General features: G+C 45.4%; 1 protein-coding gene across 6 annotated transcripts in view; it reads left to right on the top strand.

The window, feature by feature from the left end:
- exoc6b (exocyst complex component 6B) overlaps positions 1–24,044 on the top strand; it is a 658,566-nt gene that overhangs the window by 463,933 nt on the left and 170,589 nt on the right. For all 6 annotated transcript variants that reach the window (XM_038793136.1, XM_038793134.1, XM_038793132.1 and 3 more), the window contains one exon: positions 7,771–7,882. In XM_038793136.1, the coding sequence (XP_038649064.1) occupies positions 7,771–7,882 (112 nt within the window). The remainder of the gene's footprint in view (positions 1–7,770; positions 7,883–24,044) is intronic.

Genomic DNA, 24,044 nt, shown 5'->3' with positions numbered 1-24,044 from the left:
CAATTTCCCCTCTTCATTCTCCAAGAATCCAGTTCCAACATTGGACCAATGTACCCCTCTATGCAGCGTGCTCAGCTGCATTTTCTCCTAATCTCTGTTTAGCACCTCCTCCCAAGGCTCAAACCTTATTTGTGGGGTGACCCATTTTGGTCTTGGACTATTCTGCAGATGTGTTTTTAAGCATGTTAAAATAATGATTGGAAGTATTGTCCCAATGGAGTAAAATCTAATTGAATGCTAAGTTTTCTTTCTGGAGGCTCTGCCTCCTCCCACTCTCGTTTAAATGAAGTTCTAAATTGATTCAGTAATTGTGAACAGGGTGCCTGCCCTTTGATACCTGCTTATATTCTAATCAGTTCGAGTATGAAAGCCCTTTGATTTTTACATCAAAGAATCCTTGTACCATTGGAAGGACCTCTGTGCAGTGGTTGGGATTCCCCAGGCATTGAAGTCAGCTTCTCATAGAGCAAAACAATACAATTTAAATAAGTAAGCCACGAGATAATGACCCTCATTAAAGTACGGGAGAGTTAAATAAGAAAGGATGGTTTGTAAAACAACCTTTTCGAGCCTGCTTCAATGTTGACCTTTGGATCGGTGGAGTGAAAAATTCATGGGTAGCGCTTCCTAGCAAAAGGCACTTTGAAATTCTCTCCCACTACTTGAGGTGATGAAGAGTAGTAATTTACTGCAGTGTGTCTTTTCCATTGTGTGGACTGAGACACTGGTCTCTAATTCTTCCATTTTATGTGGAAGGGGGAAGGTATTTTGAGTATTGTACATCCAAACAGTGTTTGGCTTGTTCAATATTTCAAAAGACTTAGTTAATTGATTTCTAAGCTGTTAAGATCGTGACAGGTGGTTACTAAATACAAGCAAGTCCTATCTGTATGTCTTGATCAGGTATACTGTCTAAATACCTGTCCAGGCTACTGAGGTTTCAAGTGTAGGAAGTGCATGGGGGTAGACGGTGGCCTTGTGCTAATGTTAGTGGACTGGTCATCCAAAGGCCCAGGCTCATATTCAATTCATACATCTGCAATTGAAAGTTAGTCTCAGTCATTTTTTTAAAAAAATGTTCATGGGATGTGGGTGTTGCAGGCTGGGCCAGTAGTTATTGCCCATTCTTAGTTGCCCTTGAGGGGCAGTTAAAAGTTAACCACATTGCTGTGAGTCTGGAGTCACATGTAGGCCAGATCAGGTATGGATGGCAGATTTCCTTCCCTCACAGACATTAGTGAACTAGATGGTAATCATGAAACTCTTGTTGATTGTTGTGAAAACCCATCTGGTTCACTCATGTCCTTGAGGGAAGGAAATCTGCCGTCCTTACCTGGCCGCCTGTGCTGGTACACAGAGGGAGAATTCAAAATGTCCAATTCACCTAACAAGCACGTCTTTCGGGACTAGTGGGAGGAAACCAGAGCACCCAGAGGAAACTCACACAGACACGGGGAGAACGTGCAGACTCCGCACAGACAGTGACCCAAGCCGGGAATCGAACCCGGGCCCCTAGAGCTGTGAAGCCACAGTGCTACCCATTGTGCTACCGAGGGACTCTACAGTTTTAGTTATTCCCTTTCTGGACCAGCAAGGTTACATTCACAGTTACTTTGTGATTAGTAGGGTACCTTTACTCTTAGTTACCAGATTTTAATTTGTTTAATGGGCAATTAAAGTAGAACTCCAGCAAGTTTGTAAAATAACAGGAAAACCAAGGGTGAGATGCCATTTGTGCAAAGCAAATGGTGGAACGCACCCAGAAACTATTTCCCCTCTCCCCCCCACCTCTCTTCTTTGCAGTCTATATTCGAATGATTAAAGTCCCCCACTATCTTTACTTTGTAATTTAGTCTCTGTAATTTTTTTGCACATTTGCACCTCTACACTTTCCCACCATGTGATGACCTGTAGAAAATACACAGTCGTGTAATGATACCTTTATCGTTTCCTTAACTCTAATAAAATACATTCTGTCCTTGACACCTCTAGGACATCCTCTTCAGCACTATATGACTACCCTCAATTAATGCTGCCCTCCACCTTTCCTTCCCTATCTTTTACCTCAAAATATTTAGTGCCCCAGTCCTTTTCTGAGTCAGGCCTCTGTAATTGCCACATCAGATTTCTGTATAACTCAAGCTTCTGACACTAGGGGTCAGCCTTGTGACTTTTCTCCACCATGTTTTTAGTTCTTGAATGCCTCACTTGTACCTTGGTGACCGCACCTGGGCACTAGTCTCAAAATGTGGTCTGACCAAAAAATTATCGTTTGATTATAACTTCCTCTGACTTTTATTCTGTACTTTTGGCCATGTTGAACCTTCTGTTGGCTTTGACTGTATACATTGAGTGTACTTGAAGACTCCACGGCCTCTTTTAACTTCATCCATTGCAATTTCAACACATTCATTAAGTATGCGTGTTGCTCATTTTTCCATTTTATGTATAATACTCTATACCTGTCTTCCATTAAATGTTTTCTGTCGTACTTGGCCAACCAGCATATTGTGTTGAACGCCTTTTTGGTAGCTTCTTAGTTGCCTCCTTCAGTTCTAATAGTCTTCCCAATTCAGTTGATTTGCATTGAGATTTTAAACCCATTTTATAGGAACATTGGAATTGTTGGATGAAAAAAGGCCAATATCGATCAAGTTCACTTTCCACCATCCTCATAGTCGCAAACTACAGCAATAATGAAGTTGATGTAGAATAGAAACTGGGAATGGTTTGATTACTGTGCTGTCACATTCCGTTTTACTTGTCCTTTCTCATTGTCTCTCGCATCAGTAGCATTTTTTATTGCTACCCTTTGATGGCCTGGCAACACGCTGAGGGAATTCAGCATAAGAACATGGAGGGAAGACTGCCTTTTGGGTTGGGGGTGGGTGGGGGGGAGAGAATCCTGAAGTGTCATAGAGTCAAGGCCATTCTGCCCATTGTGTCTCTGTAGAACCATCCAGTCAGCTCCAGTTCCCCATAGCCCAGCAAAATTACTTCCCTCAACTGCCTGTTCAATTTCCTCATTTCTGCTTCCAACACTCCTGCAGACAGTGAAGTGCTGTCATTGCCTCAGGCCCCTTGCACCTCTTTCCCAAAACCTTAAACTGAATCCCAGTGTCCTTGTACATTCAGTCCAAAAATGAAAGGCTCCTCCATCCCCAGATGCAGGTGCAGTTCCTCGAGCACTGCCTGGATTTAGCTTTCTCTGCAATTCAAGCTGTGGCGGAGGAATAAGTTGTCAGCATACTTCTGAATCTTCACATCTAGAGTTGGGGATGGGCAATAATCACTGCTCTGCGCACGTCACCCACATCCTGGGAATGGACAAACTAGAGAAGGCTGCTGCACACCTGGTGGCCCCTTTGTTATATGGTTTGGTTAGTTTGTACATGATTTGGTACAAGGTCCTCATACTTGAGACAAAGTTGTGATGTTTGGTCAATGGTTTTCATATTTTTTATCTGCTTTCAGTATGATGAGCTTTAATTAAAAAATAAAACATGCACAACTCAAATTTGTACAAAATTCATATTCAGACTTGGTAGTCACCCAGTTGCAATTAACCTTTGCCCCAGCTTTGGAGACCACTGACTGCATTTGTTTCTTACCTGCCTGTGCTGCGTGGCCCAGCTAAAGTAATCATGAAAACAAAGAACATTGTTTCAAAGCTATGTTTCACAGGATATGGGTATCACTGGCTTAGTTGGCATTTATTCTCCATCCCTAATTGCCCTGGAGAAGGTAATGGTCAGCCACCTTCTTGAACCAGGCTTGGAGAGGTCTTGCAGCGCGATAGTTCTGTGTTGTAGCTCGACAAGGTATGCCCGATGCTGCTTCTGGCATACCCTCCTGCACTCTTCATTGAACTAGGGTTGGGGTTGACCCCCCACCCCCCCAGTTTGATGGTAATGGTAGAGTGGGGGATATGCCGAGCCATGATTATGCTCAACAGGACTCTGCTGCTGCTGCTTATGGTGCCTCATTGATGCACAGTTTTGAGTTGCTACACCCACTCAAAATCTATCCTTTCCAGCATGGGGATAGTGCCACACAACATAGAACAGCACAGAACAGGCCCTTCGGCCCTCAATGTTGTGCCGAGCCATGATCACCCTACTCAAACCCACGTATCCACCCTATACCCGTAACCCAACAACCCCCCCCTTAACCTTACTTTTATTAGGACACTACAGGCAATTTAGCATGGCCAATTCACCTAATCCGCACATCTTTGGACTGTGGGAGGAAACCGGAGCACCCGGAGGAAACCCACGCACACAGGGGGAGGACGTGCAGACTCCACACAGACAGTGACCCAGCCGGGAATCGAACCTGGGACCCTGGAGCTGTGAAGCATTTATGCTAACCACCATGCTACCCTGCTGCCCTAAACATGATGAAGAGTATCCTCAATGTGCAGACAGGACTTTGTCTCCTGTACGATGGTTACTGCTGCCACTACTGCCAGGGGCAAATGCATCTGTGATGGGCAGATTGATGAGGGTAATGGCAAGGAGGTTTTCTCTATTTGTTGGTTCTCCCACCGCCTGCCATAGGCCCAGCCTAGCAGCTGCTTATTTTCGGACTTATCCGGTTCGGTCAGGCATGGACATTCATGAACCAGATGGGTTTTTGTTTTGAAAAACATTTTATTGAAGGCCTTTTCAATGTATACATATCGAAGAAGTACAAAAACCAACTGCGGCAACAGAAAACAACCCTCCCCCACCCCAAACAAACTCACCCCTCTGCTACCCCGCTGCCCGCTCCAATTTTTCACCCTGCCAGCCCACCTAGATAGAAAATAAAACAAACATTAAGACTTGCGTTAAGACTGCAATAAAGTTACTGAGAAAAGCCCTGAGTCGTCACATTCCGGCGCCTGTTCTGGTATACAGAGGGAGAATTCAGAATGTCCAATTCACCTAACAAGCACGTCTTTCGGGTCTTGTGGGAGGAAACCGGAGAAGCCGGAGGAAACCCACACAGACATGGGGAGATGTGTAGACTCCGCACAGACAATGACCCAAGCCGGGAATCAAACCTGGTACCCTGGCGCTATGAAGCCATAGTGCTAACCACTGCTACCGTGCTGCCCACTGTTAGTGCGTGTTCTCAGACTTGTGTATCTCCTGCCTGATGTAAGAGGTTGGAAGAGAGAATAAGCCGGGTTGGAGGGATTTTTGATTATGCTGCCCACTTTCCCAAGGCAGCGGGAGGTGTAGACAGAGTCAATGAATGGGAGGCAGATTTGTGTGATGGACTAGGCTGTGGTCATGACTCTCCAGTTTCTTACAACCTTGGACCGAACAGTTGCCATACCAGGCTGTGATGCAGCCAGATAGGATGCTTTCTGTGGTACATCTGTAAAAATGAAATTACTGGATTGCCATGAAAACCCATCTGGTTCAATATTGTCCTTTGGGAAGGTAATCTACTGACTTTACTCAGTCTGGCCTTTCTGTGCGTCCAAACTCACAGCAATGTAGCTGACTCTCTTAACTGCCCTCTGAAGTGGTCCTGTTGTTCAATCCAGTGTATTCAAGAAGGTGATTTACGAGTACTTTCTCACGGGCTATTAAAGATGAGAAATAAATGCTGACCTTGCGACTAACGTCATAGAATCCCTATAGTATAGAAGGAGGCCATTCGGGCCATTGAGTCTGCACCGACTCTCTAAAAGAGCACCCTATCTTGGCCCACTCCCTCATCCTATCCCCGAAATCCCATCTAAATTTGGACAGTAAGGGGCAATTTATCGTGTCCAATACACCTAACCTGCACATTTTTGGATTGTGGGAGGAAACCAGAGCATCCAGAGGAAACCCACGCAGACACGGTGAGAAAGTGCAAACTCCACACACACAATAGTCACCCAAGGCCAGAATTGAACCCAGGTCCCAGGCGCTGTGAGGCAGCAGTGATTTTCACAGTAACTTCATTACAGTGTTAATGTCAACCTACTTGTGACACTAATAAAGATTTTAAAAATTAACCACTGTGCCACCCATTTATTGATTAACTAAAAAAGTAAATAACCGTGTTCTATTCACTTCATTAAAACGTATCATCATGTTCTTTGCATCTCTTCGCATTTTCTGTTCCAAATTAAAAGTCCCAGTATCTCCAGGTTCTCATCATACTTATATAGTTTCCTATTCCTGGTGTCATCATTATCAATCTACAATTACAATCTCGGTGAATTTCAGGCCATTTCCACACAGGGATGTTCAAATCTAGCTGTGTCCTTGTTATTAATATTAAGTGATGGTTTCAACTTTGGGAGCTGCTTCAAAATCGAGTTTCAGAGGTGGAGGGGAGGTCTCTACCTTGCTTGTAAAGCTGTAACATGACTTGGGTTTGAATAGTCTTTCTCCAGTTCCTTGTGGTGTGGACAGAAATCTGTCTCCAAGCAAGCAATCTGACTCAGTGGGCACACGATGGCTGCTGCGGGAAATGAAAAAATGTCACCCTAGATTTGTATGGTGCCTTTCACAACCTCGGGGATGTCCCAAAACCTTTTCCATGTTTTACGAAGCAATATTGAAGTGTGTTCACTGTTGTAACATTGGAAATATGATAAGCAAAGTGGTGCGCAGTAATCTCCCGCAAACAGCAAAATGGAAGTGACCAAGCACACTTTTTTAATGTTGTTTGAGGATTGAGTATAGGCTGGGACACAAGGGAGAATGCCAATGCCTTTCTTTGAAGACGCTGGGGGATCTTTATGTCCCATTAAACAGGGGCTGTTTAGCACAGGGCTAAATTGCTGGCTTTGAAAGCAGACCAAGCAGGCCAGCAGCACGGTTCGATTCCCGTACCAGCCTCCCCGAACAGGCGCCGGAATGTGGCGACTAGGGGCTTTTCACAGTAACTTCATTTGAAGCCTACTCGTGACAATAAGCGATTTTCATTTCATTCATTTCATTTCATTTAATTTCATTTCATGTCTTTAAGAGGGAAGATGAGGCCATTGGGTAACGTCTCATCTGAAAGATGGTACTTTTCAGCAGAGAAGACTGAGGGGCGACCTGATTGAGGTGTCCAAGATTATGAGGGGCATGGACAGGGTGAATAGGGAGCAGCTGTTCCCCTTAGTTGAAGGGCCAGTCACGAGGGGACACAAGTTCAAGGTGAGGGGCAGGAGGTTTTGGGGGTGGGGGGTGGGGAATGTGAGGAAAAGCTTTTTTACCCAGAGGGTGGTGACGGTCTGGAATGCACTGACTGGGAGGGTGGTAGAGGGAGGGGGATACCTGGATGAGTACTTGGCATGTCACAGCATTCAAGGCTACGGGCCAGGTGCTGGCAAATGGGATTCGGTCGGCCAGTCAAGTGTTTTTCATGTGTGGGCGCAGACTCGATGGGCCGAAGGACTTCTTCTTCACTGTGTAACTCGGTGATCTCTGAAAGGGCGGCTCCCTGTTTGCGCTACATTGGGAGAGTCAGCCAGACCTTTGTGTTCTAGTGTCTGGAGTGAGACTTGAACCCCCAACCATCAAACGTGAGAGTGCTCACCATTGATCCGTAGCTGACACAGCAAAGAAGGCACTGGTTGCAGGATTGGGATAGGCACATTGTTGGATGGCGGCATTGTGGATGAAGTAACTCCGTGCTGTTCCTGACCTCGGAATGTTTGATGCTAAAACAGCGTGCCAAAAATGGAATGTGTTTGATTTTGCAACATTGGCCACACTCTCATGAGCAGCAGATTCACAAAGACAATTTATAGTTTACAGATAATCTCAAGAAAAAAATATTTTTTTCCAGCTCAACTGAGGTAGACGACATGATCCGGAAATCCACCAATCTCCTGCTGACCAGGACACTGAGCAACTGTTTACAAAATGTCATCAAGAAGCAGCATGTCGGACTGACTGAGGTGAGTGACCCTGGAGTTTGTTTAGTCTTTGTGTATCTTCTTGTTTAACAGCTCGGTGCAAATTCAGTTGATTACAGCACAGAAACAGAAGCTGCCCCCTCCACTGAGCTGTACAACTGTTCACCACCATTCACCACTGCACGACTGCAGAGCTTAGATCTGATCTGTTGGTTCTGGGATTGCTTAGTTCTGTCTATCACCTACTGCTTATGCTGTTTGCCACATGATTAGTCAGGTATTGCAGCTTCAGCAGGTGGACGCCTCATTTTTACGTATCGCTGGTGCTGCTCCTGGCATGCCCTCCTGCACTCTTTACTGAACCAGAGTTTGATCCCCTGGCTTGGTGCTAATGGTAGAGATGTGGGGATATGCTGGACCATGAGGTTACAGATTGTGGTTGAGCACAATTCTGCTGATAGCCCACAGCACCTCATGGATGCCCATAATCTACTCCATTTAGCACATTTTTAGTGTCAAACAACAAGATGGAGGGTATCCTCAATGTGCAGACAGAACATAGTCTACACAAGGACTGTGCAGTGGTCACTCCTCCCAATACTTTCTTAGACAGGTTCACATAGGAACATAAGAACTAGGCCATCTGGCCCTTCGAGCCTGCTCCGCCATTCAATGAGATCATGGCTGATCTTTTGTGGACTCAGCTCTACTTCCCGGCTCGAACACCATAACCCTTAATCCCTTTATTCTTCAACATTTAACAAAGGAGCTTCAACTGCTTCACTGGACACATAGGTCGGTAAGAATGAGGTTAAGTTTTTTTTTGCTCCCGTAATCTTCTGTCGTTACATCGATGACTGAATCGGTGCACCTTCATGCTCTCGTCTGAGGCTGGAAAAATATATCAATTTTGAATCCAATTTCCACCCGTCTCTCACTTCATATTTTTAATAATCTTTCTTGTCACAAGTAGGCTTATATTAACACTGCAATTAAGTTACTGTGAAAAGCCCCTAATCACCACACTCCGGTGCCTGTTCGGGTACACAGAGAGAGAATTCAGAATGTCCAATTCACCTAACAGCACGTCTTTCGGGACTTGTGGGAGGAAACCAGAGCTCCCGGAGGAAACCCACGCAGACACGGGGAGAACCGTGCAGACTCCGCACATTCAGTGACCCAAGCTGGGAATCAAATCTGGGACCCTGACGCTGTTAAGCCACTGCACCGTGCATGGTCCAGCTCTGACACTTCCCTTCCTTGATCTCAGTCTCCATTACTGGTGATAGATTGACCATCAATATTCATTACCAACCCACCAACTCCCACAGCTTCCTTGGCCACACCTCCTCACGCTCTGCTCCCTGTGAGGACTCCATCCCATTTTCCCAGTTTCTCTACCCCCATCGCATTTGTTCTGATGATGTCACCTTCAAAAATGATGCTTCTGACACGACTGCTTATTTTATTAACCAAGGTCACCACATTGCGTCCCGTCCCCCCTCAACTCGGTGGTTCGACCCATTTCCCGCATGTTTTCCCTCATCTCAGTCCCTCTCTCCTAGAGCCACGATGGGCAGCACGGTAGCATTGTGGTTAGCACAATTGCTTCACAGCTCCAGGGTCCCAGGTTCGGTTCCCGGCTGGGTCACTGTCTGTGCGGAATCTGCATGTTCTCCCCCTGTGTGCGTGGGTTTCCTCCGGGTGCTCCGGTTTCCTCCCACAGTCCAAAGGTGTGCAGGTTAGGTCGATTGGCTGTGCTATATTGCCCTTAGTGTCCAAAATTGCCCTTAGTGTTGGGTGGTGTTACTGGGTTATGGGGTGGAGTTGTGGGCTTGGGTAGGGTGCTCTTTCCAAGAGCCGGTGCAGATTCGATGGGCCGAATGGCCTCCTTCTGCACTGGAAATTCTATGAAATTATAGGGTCCCCCATGTCCTCACTTTCCACCCCATTAGTCTCCACATTCAAAGGATTATCTGCCAACCCCAGCACGATGCTACCGCGAAACATACTTTCCCTTCACCCCTGCATCAGCATTCCACAGGGACTGCTCCCATTGTGTCAGCTGGGTCCACTCCTCCATCATGCCCAACTCCTTTCTCACGACACATTCCCTTGCAAATGCAGATGGTGCAACACCAGTTCCTTTACCTCCTCACCATTCAAGATCCCCAAGGACTCCCTTCAGATTAAGTAACATTTGACTTGCACTCCCTTCAGTTTGGTCTATTGTATTCGCTGCGTCCTCTATATTGGGAGACTAAACGCAGATAGGGTGACTGCTTTGCAGAACACCTTTGTTCTGTCCGCAATCATATCCCCAACCTTCCTCTTGCCTGCCAATTTAATTCAGCACCTTTCTCTCATGCCCACATATCCGTCCTTGGCCTGCTGCAATGCTCCAGTGAAGCTCTGTGCAAGCTGTAAGTGGTGGAGCAGCATCTCCTCTTCTGGTTGGCACCTTACAACCCTCGGAACTCAACATTGAGTTTGGCAGCTTTAGATTGTGACCTTCCTCCTCTCTCTTAAACCCCTTTTAAAAAAATATCCTATACATGTACTGCCTCAATGCAACTCCCCCTCCACACCAGACTATCTGTCTTTTGTTCTTAAAGTTGCTCCATTTTGTTGCAATCTCTCACAGCTACACTTTAATAACCAACACATTCTCCCTCTCTTCAGATCTGACAAAGAGGCAAAGGGACTCCAAATGTTAACTCTGATTTCTCGCCTGACAGATGCTGCCAGACCTGCTGAGGTTTTCCAGCATCCACTGGTCTTGTTTCAGATTTCATCAACTGCAGTGTTTTGTTCCCCCAACACCTGCCCCGGATCCAGTCTAGCTATGTCCTTTAGGACTCAAACATCTCAGTCAGTAATGGTGAAACTGAGTCACCCTTGGTGCCTTTGCCATCCTCAGGGCTTCCTCCAGGTTGAGTTCAACAGGGAGGATTGCTGATTCGTTAACTCAGGAGGGGGGTTGTGGCGTACGTGGTAATCAGCTCGCGATTTCCTTACCCATGTTTGACCTGATGCCATGAGGTCCAGAGTCCAGGGCAACTCCCTCCTGTCTGTACACCACTGTGCTGCCACCCCTGTAGAGTCTATCCTAATGATTCCATGCTTATGCCAGGCTGTTGCTTGACTAGACCGTGGGACAGTTTTGGCACAAGCCCCCACATGCAATTGCTGGCTTTGTCGTCGTTGTTTCTGTGCCTGGGTAGATGCCGGTGGTCCTCCCAGCTTCATTCCTTTTTGTCGACTCCGGAGCAGTTGGATACTTGCTCAGTCATTTAAGTGGGCATTTAAAAGTCAACACTTTGCAATGGGTCTGGAGTCACATGTCGGCCAGACCAGGTAAGGACGACAGGTTTCTATCCCCAAAGGTCATCAGTGAACTAGATGGGTTTTGTTGACAATTGACGATGGTCATCAGTGATTAGAACTGTTGCTTCACAGCGCCAGGGTCCAGGTTCGATTCCTGGCTTGGGTCACTGTGCAGAGTCTGCACGTTCTCCTGGTGTATGCGAGGGTTTCCTCCGGGTGCTCCGGTTTCCTCCCACAAGTCCCGAAAGATGTGCTTGTCAGGTGAATTGGACATTTTGAATTCTCCCTCTGTGTACCCGAACAGGTGCCGGAGTGTGGCGACTAGGGGATTTTCACAGTAACTCAGTGTTAATGTAAGCCTACTTGTGACAATATTAAAGAGTATTATTAGATTATTATTCAGCTTTGAATTCATGAGAATTGCCCTGAGTATCTGAATTACTAGTCCACTGCCCCCTCCAATCAAAAAGTTAGGAATGGGATATAAATGTAGAGAAGCTTTGCTAGAGTTGTCCCAGCTGTTGGTGAGACCACATCTGAAGCTCTATGGACAGTTTGGACCTCCTAAAGGAAGGTTAGAATTGCATTAGGAGCAGTTCAGAGATGGTTCACTCGATTTATTCCTAGATTGAAAGAGTTATCTTATGAGGAAAGATTGGAGAGGCTGGGTCTGTATCCATTGGAGTTGAGAAATGAGGTATGATCTTCTTGGAAAACAACTGATCCTAAGAGGACTTGACAGAGTGGATGCTGAGAGGATGTTTCCCCTTGGGTCAGAGACTTGAACAAAGGGCAAAGATGGAGATGAGGAAACATTTTTTTCTCTCAGATGATCGTTAGTCTATGGAATTCCCCAGAGAGGAATGGAGGCTGGGTCATTGAATGCATTTAGAGCTGGGTTCGATAGATTCTCGATTGACAAAGAGTCAGAGGGTATAAGTGGGTCGACTGGAAAGTGGAGTTGAGACCACAAGTCCACGATCTTGTCAAATGGCGAAGGAGGCTCAAAGGGCTGAATGGCCTACTCCATTCTTAATTTGTACGTTCATCGGTAAATTGGCACATCTGATCGTGCAGCACTCCCTCAGTACTGCAGTGGAGTGACTGCCTGTATTGCAAGCTCAGGTCTCTGCAGTGGAACTCAGAAGCCAGAGAGCTACCATAGCTAGTATAATTTGGACGTCGAGCTTCCCTGCCCCAGCAACGTGCAAGTCTTCCCAAGCTGCAAGTTTGACAATCATTGATGTAGGCATAAGATTCTGGAGCAATGCCAAAATTAGTGTTTGTTTATCACATGTAGCCCTGTAAGTATTTTCAGGGCATTGTTGTCATTTCTGTTCTGTTAATTGTGGTTTCTAATGAATTTAAAGCATTGTTCAGATTTCCATACAAACAAATGCCATATTGAAACTCCTTTCATTTGTTTTTGATTCATTTGTTTATTCCCCCCCCCCCCCCCGCCAACGTTTTTGAATCAAATAAATGTGTAGTGTTGCGATAGCTCCTGTCTGAAATGTCTTCTTGTTAGGCTGGGGTTTAACTTGTTACTATATTTCGGTCTTCAAACTAAGCCAGCGATAAAGTTTGCTTCATATGGACTGGGGAGTAGTTAGCTGAGTTGGCTGGATGGCTAGAGTATGCTGCAGAATAATGCCCACAACATGGGTTCAATCCTCACGCCATCTGCGATCGTTCATGGAAACCTGCCTCCTCACCTTGCTCCATGCTTGTGGATTGGTGCCCCTCAAGGTATATATTGCTTTTTCCTCATGGCAGGCAATGGCAGGTCCATTATGCACAATGGCTAATGACCAAATATGGCCTTGTTTCACACTTCCCCAAAGGAACACTCTTCCTTTCACTCAGTCCAAAGAGATGAGATGCAATAAAGCTGGAGTTGACCATTTGCAGCGACGACGAGACTGCTGGACCCTACTACTGAGAAACAAGGTTCCCGCTCACTCTTCTTCAGTATTTAACCCTCTTCCCCTCCTCACTACCACCAAACCAAACAACTTCCATTTATAAAATTGAACATTGAAAACCTCGAGCATTGCTGAAAGAGGACACTTGTTGCCGAAGCTGTGAGTCTTGCACTCACCAGGATAATTTGAAAGAACACCAAATGTAATGGGAATAATATTGTCCGAGGGAATGAACCAGAGAATAGTTGCTGTCTGTTTTGTTTAGCTGAAAAATGCACATTTTGTGCACATGTTCTTTCTACTGCAATGGGCAGGACCCTGTGTATTAATATATGTAGTTTTTACCATGCGCACATGTGCCGCACCGTGAGCTCGACTGATAATCTTAAATTGATAGTCGGTGTAATTCTCAGCACATTCAGGATTATTTAGCATATGGTGTCCAATCGCAAAATCACACCAAATAGAAAGCCTCCTAAGAAGCTTCACAGCCTAAAAAGACAGAACTTTAAACCAATTAATGATGGGTGACCCAATGTTTGGTCAAGGAGTTTGGTTTTAAGGAACCTATTAAAGGAGCAGAGTGAGGTGGAGAGGTATGGACAGGGAATTACGGAGCTTAGGCCACAGCGACTAAAGGCACACTGCAAGTGATGGAGGGATTTAAAATTGGGGAAGGACAGAGTTGAAGGTGTGCAGAAATCTTCACTCACAGAAAGAAAGCTCATCAAAGGGGAGACTGCTTCAGCAGATTGCCACCTGCTGAAACAAAAATCTTTCTTTTCCTGGGGTTTCTGAAACTTCAACATTCACAAAATTGGCAATGTGTTGACAAGCCTGGCTCACTGTTCTCTCACGACAGAAAAAAATCTTCCATGTCTAAGCTGTGATACAAACTGCTCATTTTCCTTTTATTCCTTTTCTTTTATTCAATCATTAGTGAGTTAATGAAATCCCTTGTAAACGTGAATCATTGAGGACCCAGCTGCAGCTTTGGTTATCTTCCATATTCTGATTGAAGATATGTATATCTTCACCAGTGATGGATTGTACGTCATTTGGGTAGGGGTGGGTGATCACTTTGTTCTTTGACCTGTGAATAAAGTAGTTGTGCTGAATTTGGGAGTTTTTTTACCAGCTCCCATATTTTCCTTATCGCTACATGTCCAGCTGGGTGTCGCACACTCTGTGATTGAGTCTCTTGGGTATGCTGACATTGTTTAATTGAAGAGGCCAGTGATCCCTTTCAAAGAGGAAGCTCTGGCCATTTGTGCCCTCTTTCATATAAAGAACAAAGAAAATTACAGCACAGGAACAGGCCCTTCGGCCCTCCCAGCCTGCACCGATCCAGATCCTTAATCTAAACCTATCGCCTATTTCCCAAGGATCTACTTCCCTCTGTTCCCCAATCTCCATCAGCAGCCACTTACCACAGACCCCTGTATTTTAATCACATGGCCCTCGGAAAGAAAGGGAAATCTCTCCATTAGTGCACCCTTTTTGAATGTTGTTCAGCAAAATTTTCTGTTTCACCTTTCGAACTCTTTGTAGAAGAAAGATCTTTCAGTCCACTGTAACCCCTGCCAATGATGCAGATGTATGGTCTGCGCATGCGCAACGTTTGTAAACGCACGCATCGAGCGTTGACATCACCCTTGTTTCCTCGTGCCCTTCTGTGCATGCCAGAAATGACATAATCATACAATGCAACAGCATCATGTTGGAAAAGCGACGAGGGGAGGTGGAGGACATCAAAAGCAACAGTGGGAGTTTTTCAGTAGGAACGGGAGGGAGCAGGGAATTACGAATGGAAGAAGCTATTCAAAAGGGGAGGTTGTGAGAAAACAGGGAACCAGAGACCAGAGAGCCTAACGTCGGTAGTCGGGAGATTGCTGGAGTCCATTGTCAAAGATTTCATAGCACAGCATTTGGAAAGCAGTGGTATAATCCGACAAATGTCAGCGTGGATTTACGAAAGGAAAATCATGCTTGACAAATCTACTGGAATCTTTTGAAGATCTAACTAGTAGAGTTGACGAGGAAGAACCAGTGGATGTGGTTTATTTAGACTTTCAGAAGGCTTTCGACAAGATCTCACATAGCAGATTAATATATAAAGTTAAAGCACATGGCATTGCGGATAGTGTCTTGAGATGGATAGAAAGCTGGTTAGCAGACAGGAAGCAAAGGTTGGAATAAATGGGTATTTTTCCGATTGGCAGGCAGTGATTAGTGGGCTACCGCAGGGATCTGTACTAGGACCCCAACTGTTCACACTACATATTAATGATTTGGATGAGGGAACTAAATGTATTATCTCCAAATTTGCAGATGATACAAAGTTGGGTGGGAGGGTGAGCTGTGAGGAGGATGCAGAGAGGCTTCAGCAGGATTTGGACAGGCTGCGTGAGTGGGCATACGCATGGCAGATGCAGTATAATGTGGGTTAATGTGAGATTATTCACTTCAGTAGAAAAATAGGAAGGCAGATTATTATTTGAATGGGTGTAAATTGAGAGAGATGGATACTAGCAAGACCTAGGTGTTCTCGTGCCTCAGTCAATGGAAGTAAGTGCGCAGGTACAGCAGGCAGTAAAGAAGGCAAATGGTATGTTGGCTTTCATAGTGAGAGGATTTGAGTACAGGAATAGAGAAGATTTTTTCTGCAATTATATAGAGCATTGGTGAGGCCACACCTGGGGTAGTGTGTGCAGTTTTGGTGTTCTTATCTGAGGACGGTTGTTCTTGCTATGGAGAGAGTACAGCGAAGGTTTACCACGCTGATTCCTGGATGGAGGGACTATCATATGCGGAGAGACTAAGTCGGAGATTGGAAGAGTGAGAGGGGATCTCATATAAACTTACAAAATTCTAACAGGATTAGACAGGGTAGATTCAGAAAGAATGTTCCTGCTAGTGGTGGTGTCCAGAACTAGGGACCATTGTTTAAGGATAAGGGGTAAACCTTTCAGGACTGAGGTGAGGAGAAATTTCTTCACCCAGAGAGTGGTGAATCTGTGGAATTCGCTACCACAGAAAGTAGTTGAGGCTAAAACATTATGTAATTTCAAAAGAGTTAGATGTTGCTCTTGTGGCTAAAGGGATCAAGGGATATGGGGGGGAAGGCGGGATCAGGATATTGAACTTGATGTTCAGCCATGATTGATGTTCAGCCATGATCATACTGAATGGCAGAGCAGGCTCAAAGGAATGAATGGCCTCCTCTTTCTATTTCTGTCCATGTTTCTATGTGAGCAGGGGGAAACAGCAAATGGAGTAGGTGGGGCAGGGGCAAAGGGAATTGGCGGGGTGGGGGGGATGAAGCAGCAAAGGGAGTTGGGAGAAGTGCAGCAAGTGTCAAAGGTAACAGGAGGCGGTGGTGGGGGGATGTGTTGTGTATTACCACTGTTTTTCAGGCTTCTCTCAGCTCAGACATTGAAAGAGTTTTTTTTTCTCTCCACTGATGGTTTGCTTTGCTCCAGTATAATGCAGGCAGCTGCCTGGCACGTCGCTGACAGTGATATCTCAGGCATGAACACTGCATGAGTGGGGAGTGTACCCTCTGTGCTTGTGGTGTCAAAAAATGCAGCCCTTTCAGGGAAGGAGAAAAGGCACATTTTGCAGACATTTTATGACTTCATCAGAACTTATGAACTGTGGTGCGTTGGCAGCAAAACCGAATACAAATCTAACAAGGTTCTCGTGTTGTTGAATTAATTGCTGGTCAGCTAATCTGTGGGTAATTCTGGTCACCAGGTCATGGGGAGAGGATTATGCTCCTAGAAGTTGGCACAAAGGAGCAACAAAGGTGATTCTGCACATCAGATGATTGTGAGAGGAAAGATTCAGTGCTTATTTTCTTTTAGAAAAAAGGAGATATTTTGGGGACGGAGGTTGGTGTTAATCGCAGCTTTCAAGGTGTGAAGGACGTCGGCAATTTTGGTCCAAGCAAAATAGTTTGTTGACTTGAAGGATTCAGATACCAAAGTCAATGAAATTAGGAACATGGTAGAATCTTTACCTTACAACAACTTGCATTCATACTGTACCTTTAAACATCGTTAAAGCATTCCAATGCACTTCACAGCAAAGTCATTCAACAAAATCTGCCACATGAATAGGTTGAGGACAGGTGACTCAAATGCATGGTCAAAAATGTCGGTGAGAAGTGGTAAGTCTGTACTGTCAGCCATGGCTCAATGGTCGTACTCTAGCTTCCAATCAGAGGCTTGTGGCTAGAAGCCCTATTCCAGTATTTATGCACATGCTCTCTGGCAACATTAGAGGAATTCAGGGTCAGTGCTGCACTGTCACAGACGTAACACTGAAGTCCTACCTGCCACTTCAGTGCTTTGTAAAAGTGCAAACAGCACTATTTTGAAGAAGAGCAGGGGAATTGACCTGATGTGCCAGCCAACATTTATTCCTTTCAGAATACTACCAAGTCTGCTTATTCCTCATTTGCCTCGTTGCTGTGTGTCGGAACTTGCTGTGTGCAAATTGGCTGCTGAATTTCATGGAAGTACAGCAGTGACTACACATCAGAGGGGTTAATCGGCTGTAACCCTTTTGGGATGTCATGAGATCCTGAATAGATTTTCATCAATAAAATATCTTTCTTGCTCTACAAAACACTGGTTAGGCACACTGTTAATTATTCAATGTTTTCAAATAGGAATAATGAAACTTTTATTTTATTTTCAAGTGTAATTATTACAAATTATTACAGCAACGAGCATACGAATTAGGAGCAGGAGTAGGCCACTCGGCCCCTCAAACCTGCTCCACCATTTAATAAGATCATGACTGACCTGATTGTAACCTCAACTCCACACTCCTGTCCACCCCGATAACCTGTCACCCCTTCTTAATCAAGAACCTATCTCGCTGAGCCTTAAAAATATTCAAAGACTGCTCCCACTGCCTTTTGTGGAAAAGAGTTTCTCCTCATCTCTGAATCAAATGGGCGGCACCTTGTTTTTAAACGGTGACCCCTAGTTCTAGATTCTCCCACAAGAGGAAACATCCTCCCCACATCTCCCCTGTGAGTACCCCTCAGAATCTTATTTGTTTCAGTCAAGTTGCCTCTTGCTCTTCTGAACTCCAGCTTCGCCTGTCCAAACTTTCCTCACCAGACAGCCCACCCATTGCAGCTATTAGGCTAGTCAACCTTCTCTGAACTGCTTCGACGCATTAACATCCTTGTATTGTCATGTGAGAGTACCTTTAAGAAATGGGTGTTTACTGCTGCAGTGATGTCAGAGAGTGGGTGGAGCTGGGCTGTCTGTCAGCTTTTTACTTTAGTTTTTGAGCAGGCTGCAGGGTGTGTTTTAGTTTTGTTTTCAGTGTTGGAGCTGAAGCCAGACCAAGCAGATGTACTGCTGTCCTCTCGGCCATCAAAAGACTATCTCTTGATCATTTGGTGAATTCAGAATAATAAATGTTTTCAGTAGTGACTTTAACCCTGATGTGCTTCTGATAAAGGTTTTGTTTTTAAGTCGTATGGATGTCAAAAGGGAAAGCTTAAAAGTTTACTTAATGTTGTAGTCTTTGGCGTTTGTATTTGGATTAATGGTTGCTAAGATGTTCACTGTATGTTTTAAAAAGGTTAACTTGAGTTCATAGAATAAACATTGTTTTGCTTTAAAAAATACTTTTCCATTGCTGCTGTACCACACCTGTAGAGTGGGCCATGTGCTCCCCATACCACAATCTATTAAAAGTTGTGGGTCAGGTGAACTCCATGATACTTTGGGGTTCTCTAAACCCTGGCCCATAATAGTATGCAAATTGTAATTGCACTTTGGCTGTAAAAGAAAATCCTAGTCAGTTTGCGCAGGTGAATTATAACTGTTCCAAATAAGGTAAATCAAGTGGAGAGGCAGCTGAGTTTAGAAAAGGTTTCCATCTGCTTCATCACTGGACAGTTGAAGGTATAACCGCCAATAATGGGGAAGACGGCAAGGGATTCCCTGTGTAAAAGTCAGAAGAATAGAAAACTTGGGGGATGTTGAGATGGAGGAGGTCAGAAAGATTGGGAGGGGTGAACCAAGCTGTACTTTGAATATGAGGCTAAGACGTTAAAGTTTAAGCAGCTGAGGCAGTGAAAACTGATGTAGGTGATCGGGGATTGTTGTGATGGGTGAGTTGAATGGTGGAAGAGAGGATACAGGCAGTGGAAGTTTGGGTGAACTGTAGTTTTAAGAGCTGTAGTTTGAAAGACTGGCCGGGATAGTAGGTAAATAATCAAGGCTGCAGGCGACCATGGCGTAGATAGTGGTTTTGGGGAAGGGTTGGAAGGTGACTTAAATGGCCTTTACAATGGAGAGATTGGGGTGAAGCACTGCACAAAGTCAGGTATACACCAAGGTTGTAAAGACCATGCTTCAACCTGAGTTTTTATTCATTTCTGGGAGATGGGCATTGCTGGTCAGGCTAGCATTCATTCCCCTCCCTGATTGCCCTTGAAAAGGTGGTTGTGAGCTGCCTTCTTGAACCGTTACAATGCAGTGCCATTAGGGAGGGAGTTTGAAGAATTTCCACTGACAGTGAAGGAATAAACAATATGTTTCCAAGTCAGGATGGTGAGTGGCTTGGAGGGGAACTTCCAGGTGGTGGTGTTCCCAGGTATCTGCTGCCCTTGTCCTTCTGAGATTGTAGTGGTCATGGGTTTGGAAGATGCTGTTTAACGAGCATTGGTGAGTTCCTGCAGTGGATCTAGCAGATGGTGCACGCTGTTGCCATTGTGTATCGGTGGTGGAGGGAGTGTTTGTGGATGGGGTGCGAATACAGTGGGCTGCTCCGACCTGTATGGTGTTGAACTTCTGAGTGTTGTTTGACTCCAGGCAAATGGAGAGTATTCCATCACACTGCTGACTTGTGCCTTGTAAATGGTAGACAGGCTTTGGGAAGTCAGGAGGTGAGTTATTCACCACAGGATTCCTAGCTTTTGATGTGCTGTTTGTAGCCACATTATATATATATTGCTAGTCAGGTTCAATTTCTGGTCAATGATACCACCCTCCCCCAAGGATGGTGAAGGGGACGAATTCAGCGATGGTATTAGATTATTGAATGTCAAGGAGCGATGGTTAGATTTTCTCTTGTTGGGGTTGGTCATTGCCTGGCACTTGTGTGGCAGTAATGTGACTTCCCACTTCTCAGCCCAAGCCTGAACATCCCACTTCTGATCTTATGGTAGAAGGAAGGTCATTGATGAAGCAGCAAGGGCAGCACGGTGGCGCAGTGGTCGCACTGCAGTCTCACAGCGCCGAGGTCCCACTGCAGTCTCACAGCGCCGAGGTCCCAGGTTTGATCCCGGCCCTGGGTCACTGTCCGTGTGGAGTCTGCACATTCTCCCCGTGTTTGCGTGGGTTTCGCCCCCACAACCCAAAGATGTGCAAGGTAGGTGGAATGAACACGCTAAATTGCCCCTTAATTGGAAAAAATGAATTGAGTACTCTAAATTTTTTTTTTTTTAATTGATGAAGCAGCTAAAGATAGTTTGGCTTAGGACACTATCCCGAAGAACTCCTGCAGTGATTTCCTGGAAATGAGATGATCAACCTCCAGCAACCACAAACATCTTCCTTTGTGCTGGGATAACTCCCACTCAGGGAGAGCTTTCTCCCTGATTCCCATTGACTCCCATTTTGCTGGGGCGTTTTAATGCCACTCACACTTGGTCAAATGATGTCAAGGGCAGCCACTCTCGCCTCCCTTCTGGAGTTCAGCTCTTATGGCCATGTTTGAACCAAGGCTGTAATGAGGTCAATAAGCAAGGTGTTGCAAAGCAAATGCCACCTAATAGCACTGCTGATGAGCCTTTCCATCATTTACTGATGATCGACAGTCGACTGATGGGGCGGAAATTAGCCAGGTTGGATTTGTCCTTTTTGTGTGAAGGACTAAGCTGGGCAATTTTCCTCATTGCCAGCTAGGTGCGAGTGTTTTCGCTGCACTGGAACAACTTAGCTCGGGGCGCGGCAAGTTCTGGAGCACATATCATCAGTCCTATTGCCAGAATATTGTCAGAGCTGCATCTTGTGCCTTCAAATGTCTCGTGATATCACATAGAGTGAATCGAATAGGCTGAAGACTGGCATGTGTGATGCTGGGGACCTCCGAAGGGGGCCGAGGTGGCTCATTCACTTGGCACCTCTGGCTGTAGATTGTTGCAAATGCTTCAGCTTTGTCCTTTGCATTTTGTCTTGTGCTGGACTCCCCCATCATTGAAGATGAGGTTCTTTGTGAGCCTCCTTGTGGAGTTGGTGCGTAGGTAGAGTGATAGAATCTATAGTTGGTCATGAAAAGAATGGCTTTGGCCTTTTCCAGTGTTTAAAGGGGGACAGTTGCAACTTATCCAAGAACAGAATCTCTGATGAGCAGTTTGACAGTGAAGTCAGAAAAGGGATGAAGAGTAGACAGTGGTCAAGTAGAGCTGGTTGTGATATACGTGGAAGTGGACCAACTTCGAACAAATGACGTTGCCATGGTGCAGCAAGTAGATGAGCAAGAGGCAAGTGCAATTGATAGATTGATGGGCGACTTCAGAGAGTGAGAGTGTGAGGCCAAGAACAGTAACTGTTACAGTGTATCGTCTGTCTGCAAACTACTAAACAAATATGATAGAGTTTTTCGAGGAGGTCACAAAGATGATTGATGCAGGTAGGGCAGTGGATGTTGTCTATATGGACTTCAGTAAGGCCTTTGACAAGGTTCCTCATGGCAGACTGGTACAAAAGGTGAAGTCACGTGGGATCAGAGGTGAGCTGGCAAGATAGATACAGAACTGGCTAGGTCATAGAGGGGCAGCACGGTGGCGCAGTGGCTAGCCCTGTTGCCTCACAGCGCTGAGGTCCCAGGTTCGATCGGCTCTGGGTCACTGTCTGTGTAGAGTTGGCACATTCTCCTGTGTTTGCGTGGTTTTCAGTCCCACAACCCAAAGATGTGCAGAGTCGGTGGGTTGGCCACGCTAAATTGCCCCTTAATTGAAAAAAATTGGGTACTCTAAGTTTATTTTATAAAAAAAAGGCAGAGAGTAGCAATGGAAGGGTGTTTTTCTAATTGGAGGGCTGTGACTAGTGGTGTTCCGCAGGGATCAATGCTGGGACCTTTGCTTTCGTAGTATACATAAATGATTTGGAGAAAAATGTAACTGGTTTGATTAGTAAGTTTGCGGACGACACAAAGGTTGGTGGAATTGCGGATAGCGGTGAGGGCTGTCAGAGGATACAGCAGGATTTAGATTGTTTGGAGACTTGGGCGGAGAGATGGCAGATGGAGATTAATCCAGACAAATGTGAGGTAATGCATTTTGGAAGGTCTAATACAGGTAGGGAATATACAGTGAATGGTAGAACCCTCAAGAGTATTGACAGTCAGAGAGAGCCAGTTTCGCCATGTCCCGTGACTCATGGTCTCTGGGGGGTCATGGACCATAATCTGGGTTCTGGAACCTTCTGAAAGGCAAGTTCAAAGGTTTTTTACCCCTTTGTGCCAACTCATGCCCTCTAACCACCCTCCCATGTCCCGTTATACTGTCCACACCAATTCATCATGCATCTGTGTCTGTGAGCCCAGTGCAATCAAAACATTAGTCCAACAGAGGATTCTGTTTGGACAACGGAAGTGAATTGTTGACTTTGCTCAATTGACATCTCTAAGTGGTTATAATACAGAAAATGCTCAATAAACTCAGCAGATCTGGTCGCATCTGTGGAGAGAGAAATAGAGTTGATGTTTCGAGTCTGTGAACTCTTCTGCAGAACTGAAGAGGGAGTTGTTCTTTCTGTGATGTGCTTTGTCAATGTTTATTTGAACAAGATTAAGAGTTGTCTCGTGTTTGAAGCCTGTGTTATTGATGCTTTAATAGTCTTTCTGATTAATACTTTTATATGGTTGTAAGAACAGTATTTTTCAAAAGAACAGTTGTGAATTGGTATTTTTTCTCTTCACGCGTGTCATTGTTATTATATGAACATATAACATAGAATTTACAGTGCAGAAGGAGGCCATTCAGCCCATCGAGTCTGCACCGGCTCTTGAAAAGAGCACCCCACTTAAGCTCCACCATATCCCCATAACCCAGTAACCCCACCTAACCTTTTTGGACAAAAAGGACAATTTAACATGGACAATCCACCTAACCTGCACATCTTTGGGCTGTGGGAGGAAACCGGAGCACCCGGAGGAAGCCCACGCACACACGGGGAGGACGTGCAGACTCTGCATAGACAATGACCCAAGTCGGGAATCGAACCTGGGACCCTGGCACCGTGAAGCAGCAGTGCTAACCACTGTGGTACCATGCTGCCCGTAATATGGTTCATTGATTGTGTACATACTGCACAATGAATGAGTAACGGAAAGGCTTGAATGGGCATTGAGCTAACATGGAGGTGTATGGAGTGGGAAGGGGTCAGCAGGAGATGACCTAAAATCTTCTCACGAGGGGAGGCAGTGGCGTAGTGGTATTGTCGCTGAACTAGTAATCCAGAGACCCTGGGGAACCAGATTCAAATTCAATAAAGAACCTGGAATCAACAGTCTAATGATGACCATGAAACCATTCTCGGTTATCATGTCACGCATGTCCTTCAGATGGTGTTGGTCTGACCTGCATGTGACGCAGATCCACAGCAATGTGGTTGACTATTCAATGTCGTCAGGGATGAGCAGTGACTGCTGGCCCAGCCAGTGACACCCAAATCCCCCAAAGAAATAAAAAAAACTACCCAGTCTGCTTCAGCACTTACTCCACCCCCATGGCCAGGGTTGTCTAACTCCATCCTGCACTATCGCCCTCCCAAACTCTTCCCCTGCCAGAGCAAGAATCGTGTGTATCAGGGTACTTTTCACCAAGGTGGTTAATTTCCACCTTGGTCACCAAAATCTGGCCCAAATTCTCTGGAACACAGAAGGCAAGAGAACACACAAGAGAAATTTTAGAT

This window comes from Scyliorhinus canicula, chromosome 3 (genome assembly GCF_902713615.1).
Source record: "Scyliorhinus canicula chromosome 3, sScyCan1.1, whole genome shotgun sequence".
Classification (NCBI taxonomy): Eukaryota; Metazoa; Chordata; class Chondrichthyes; order Carcharhiniformes; family Scyliorhinidae; genus Scyliorhinus; species Scyliorhinus canicula.
Note: the sequence above shows the minus strand (reverse complement) of the source record. Positions and strands in the feature narration are given on the sequence as shown.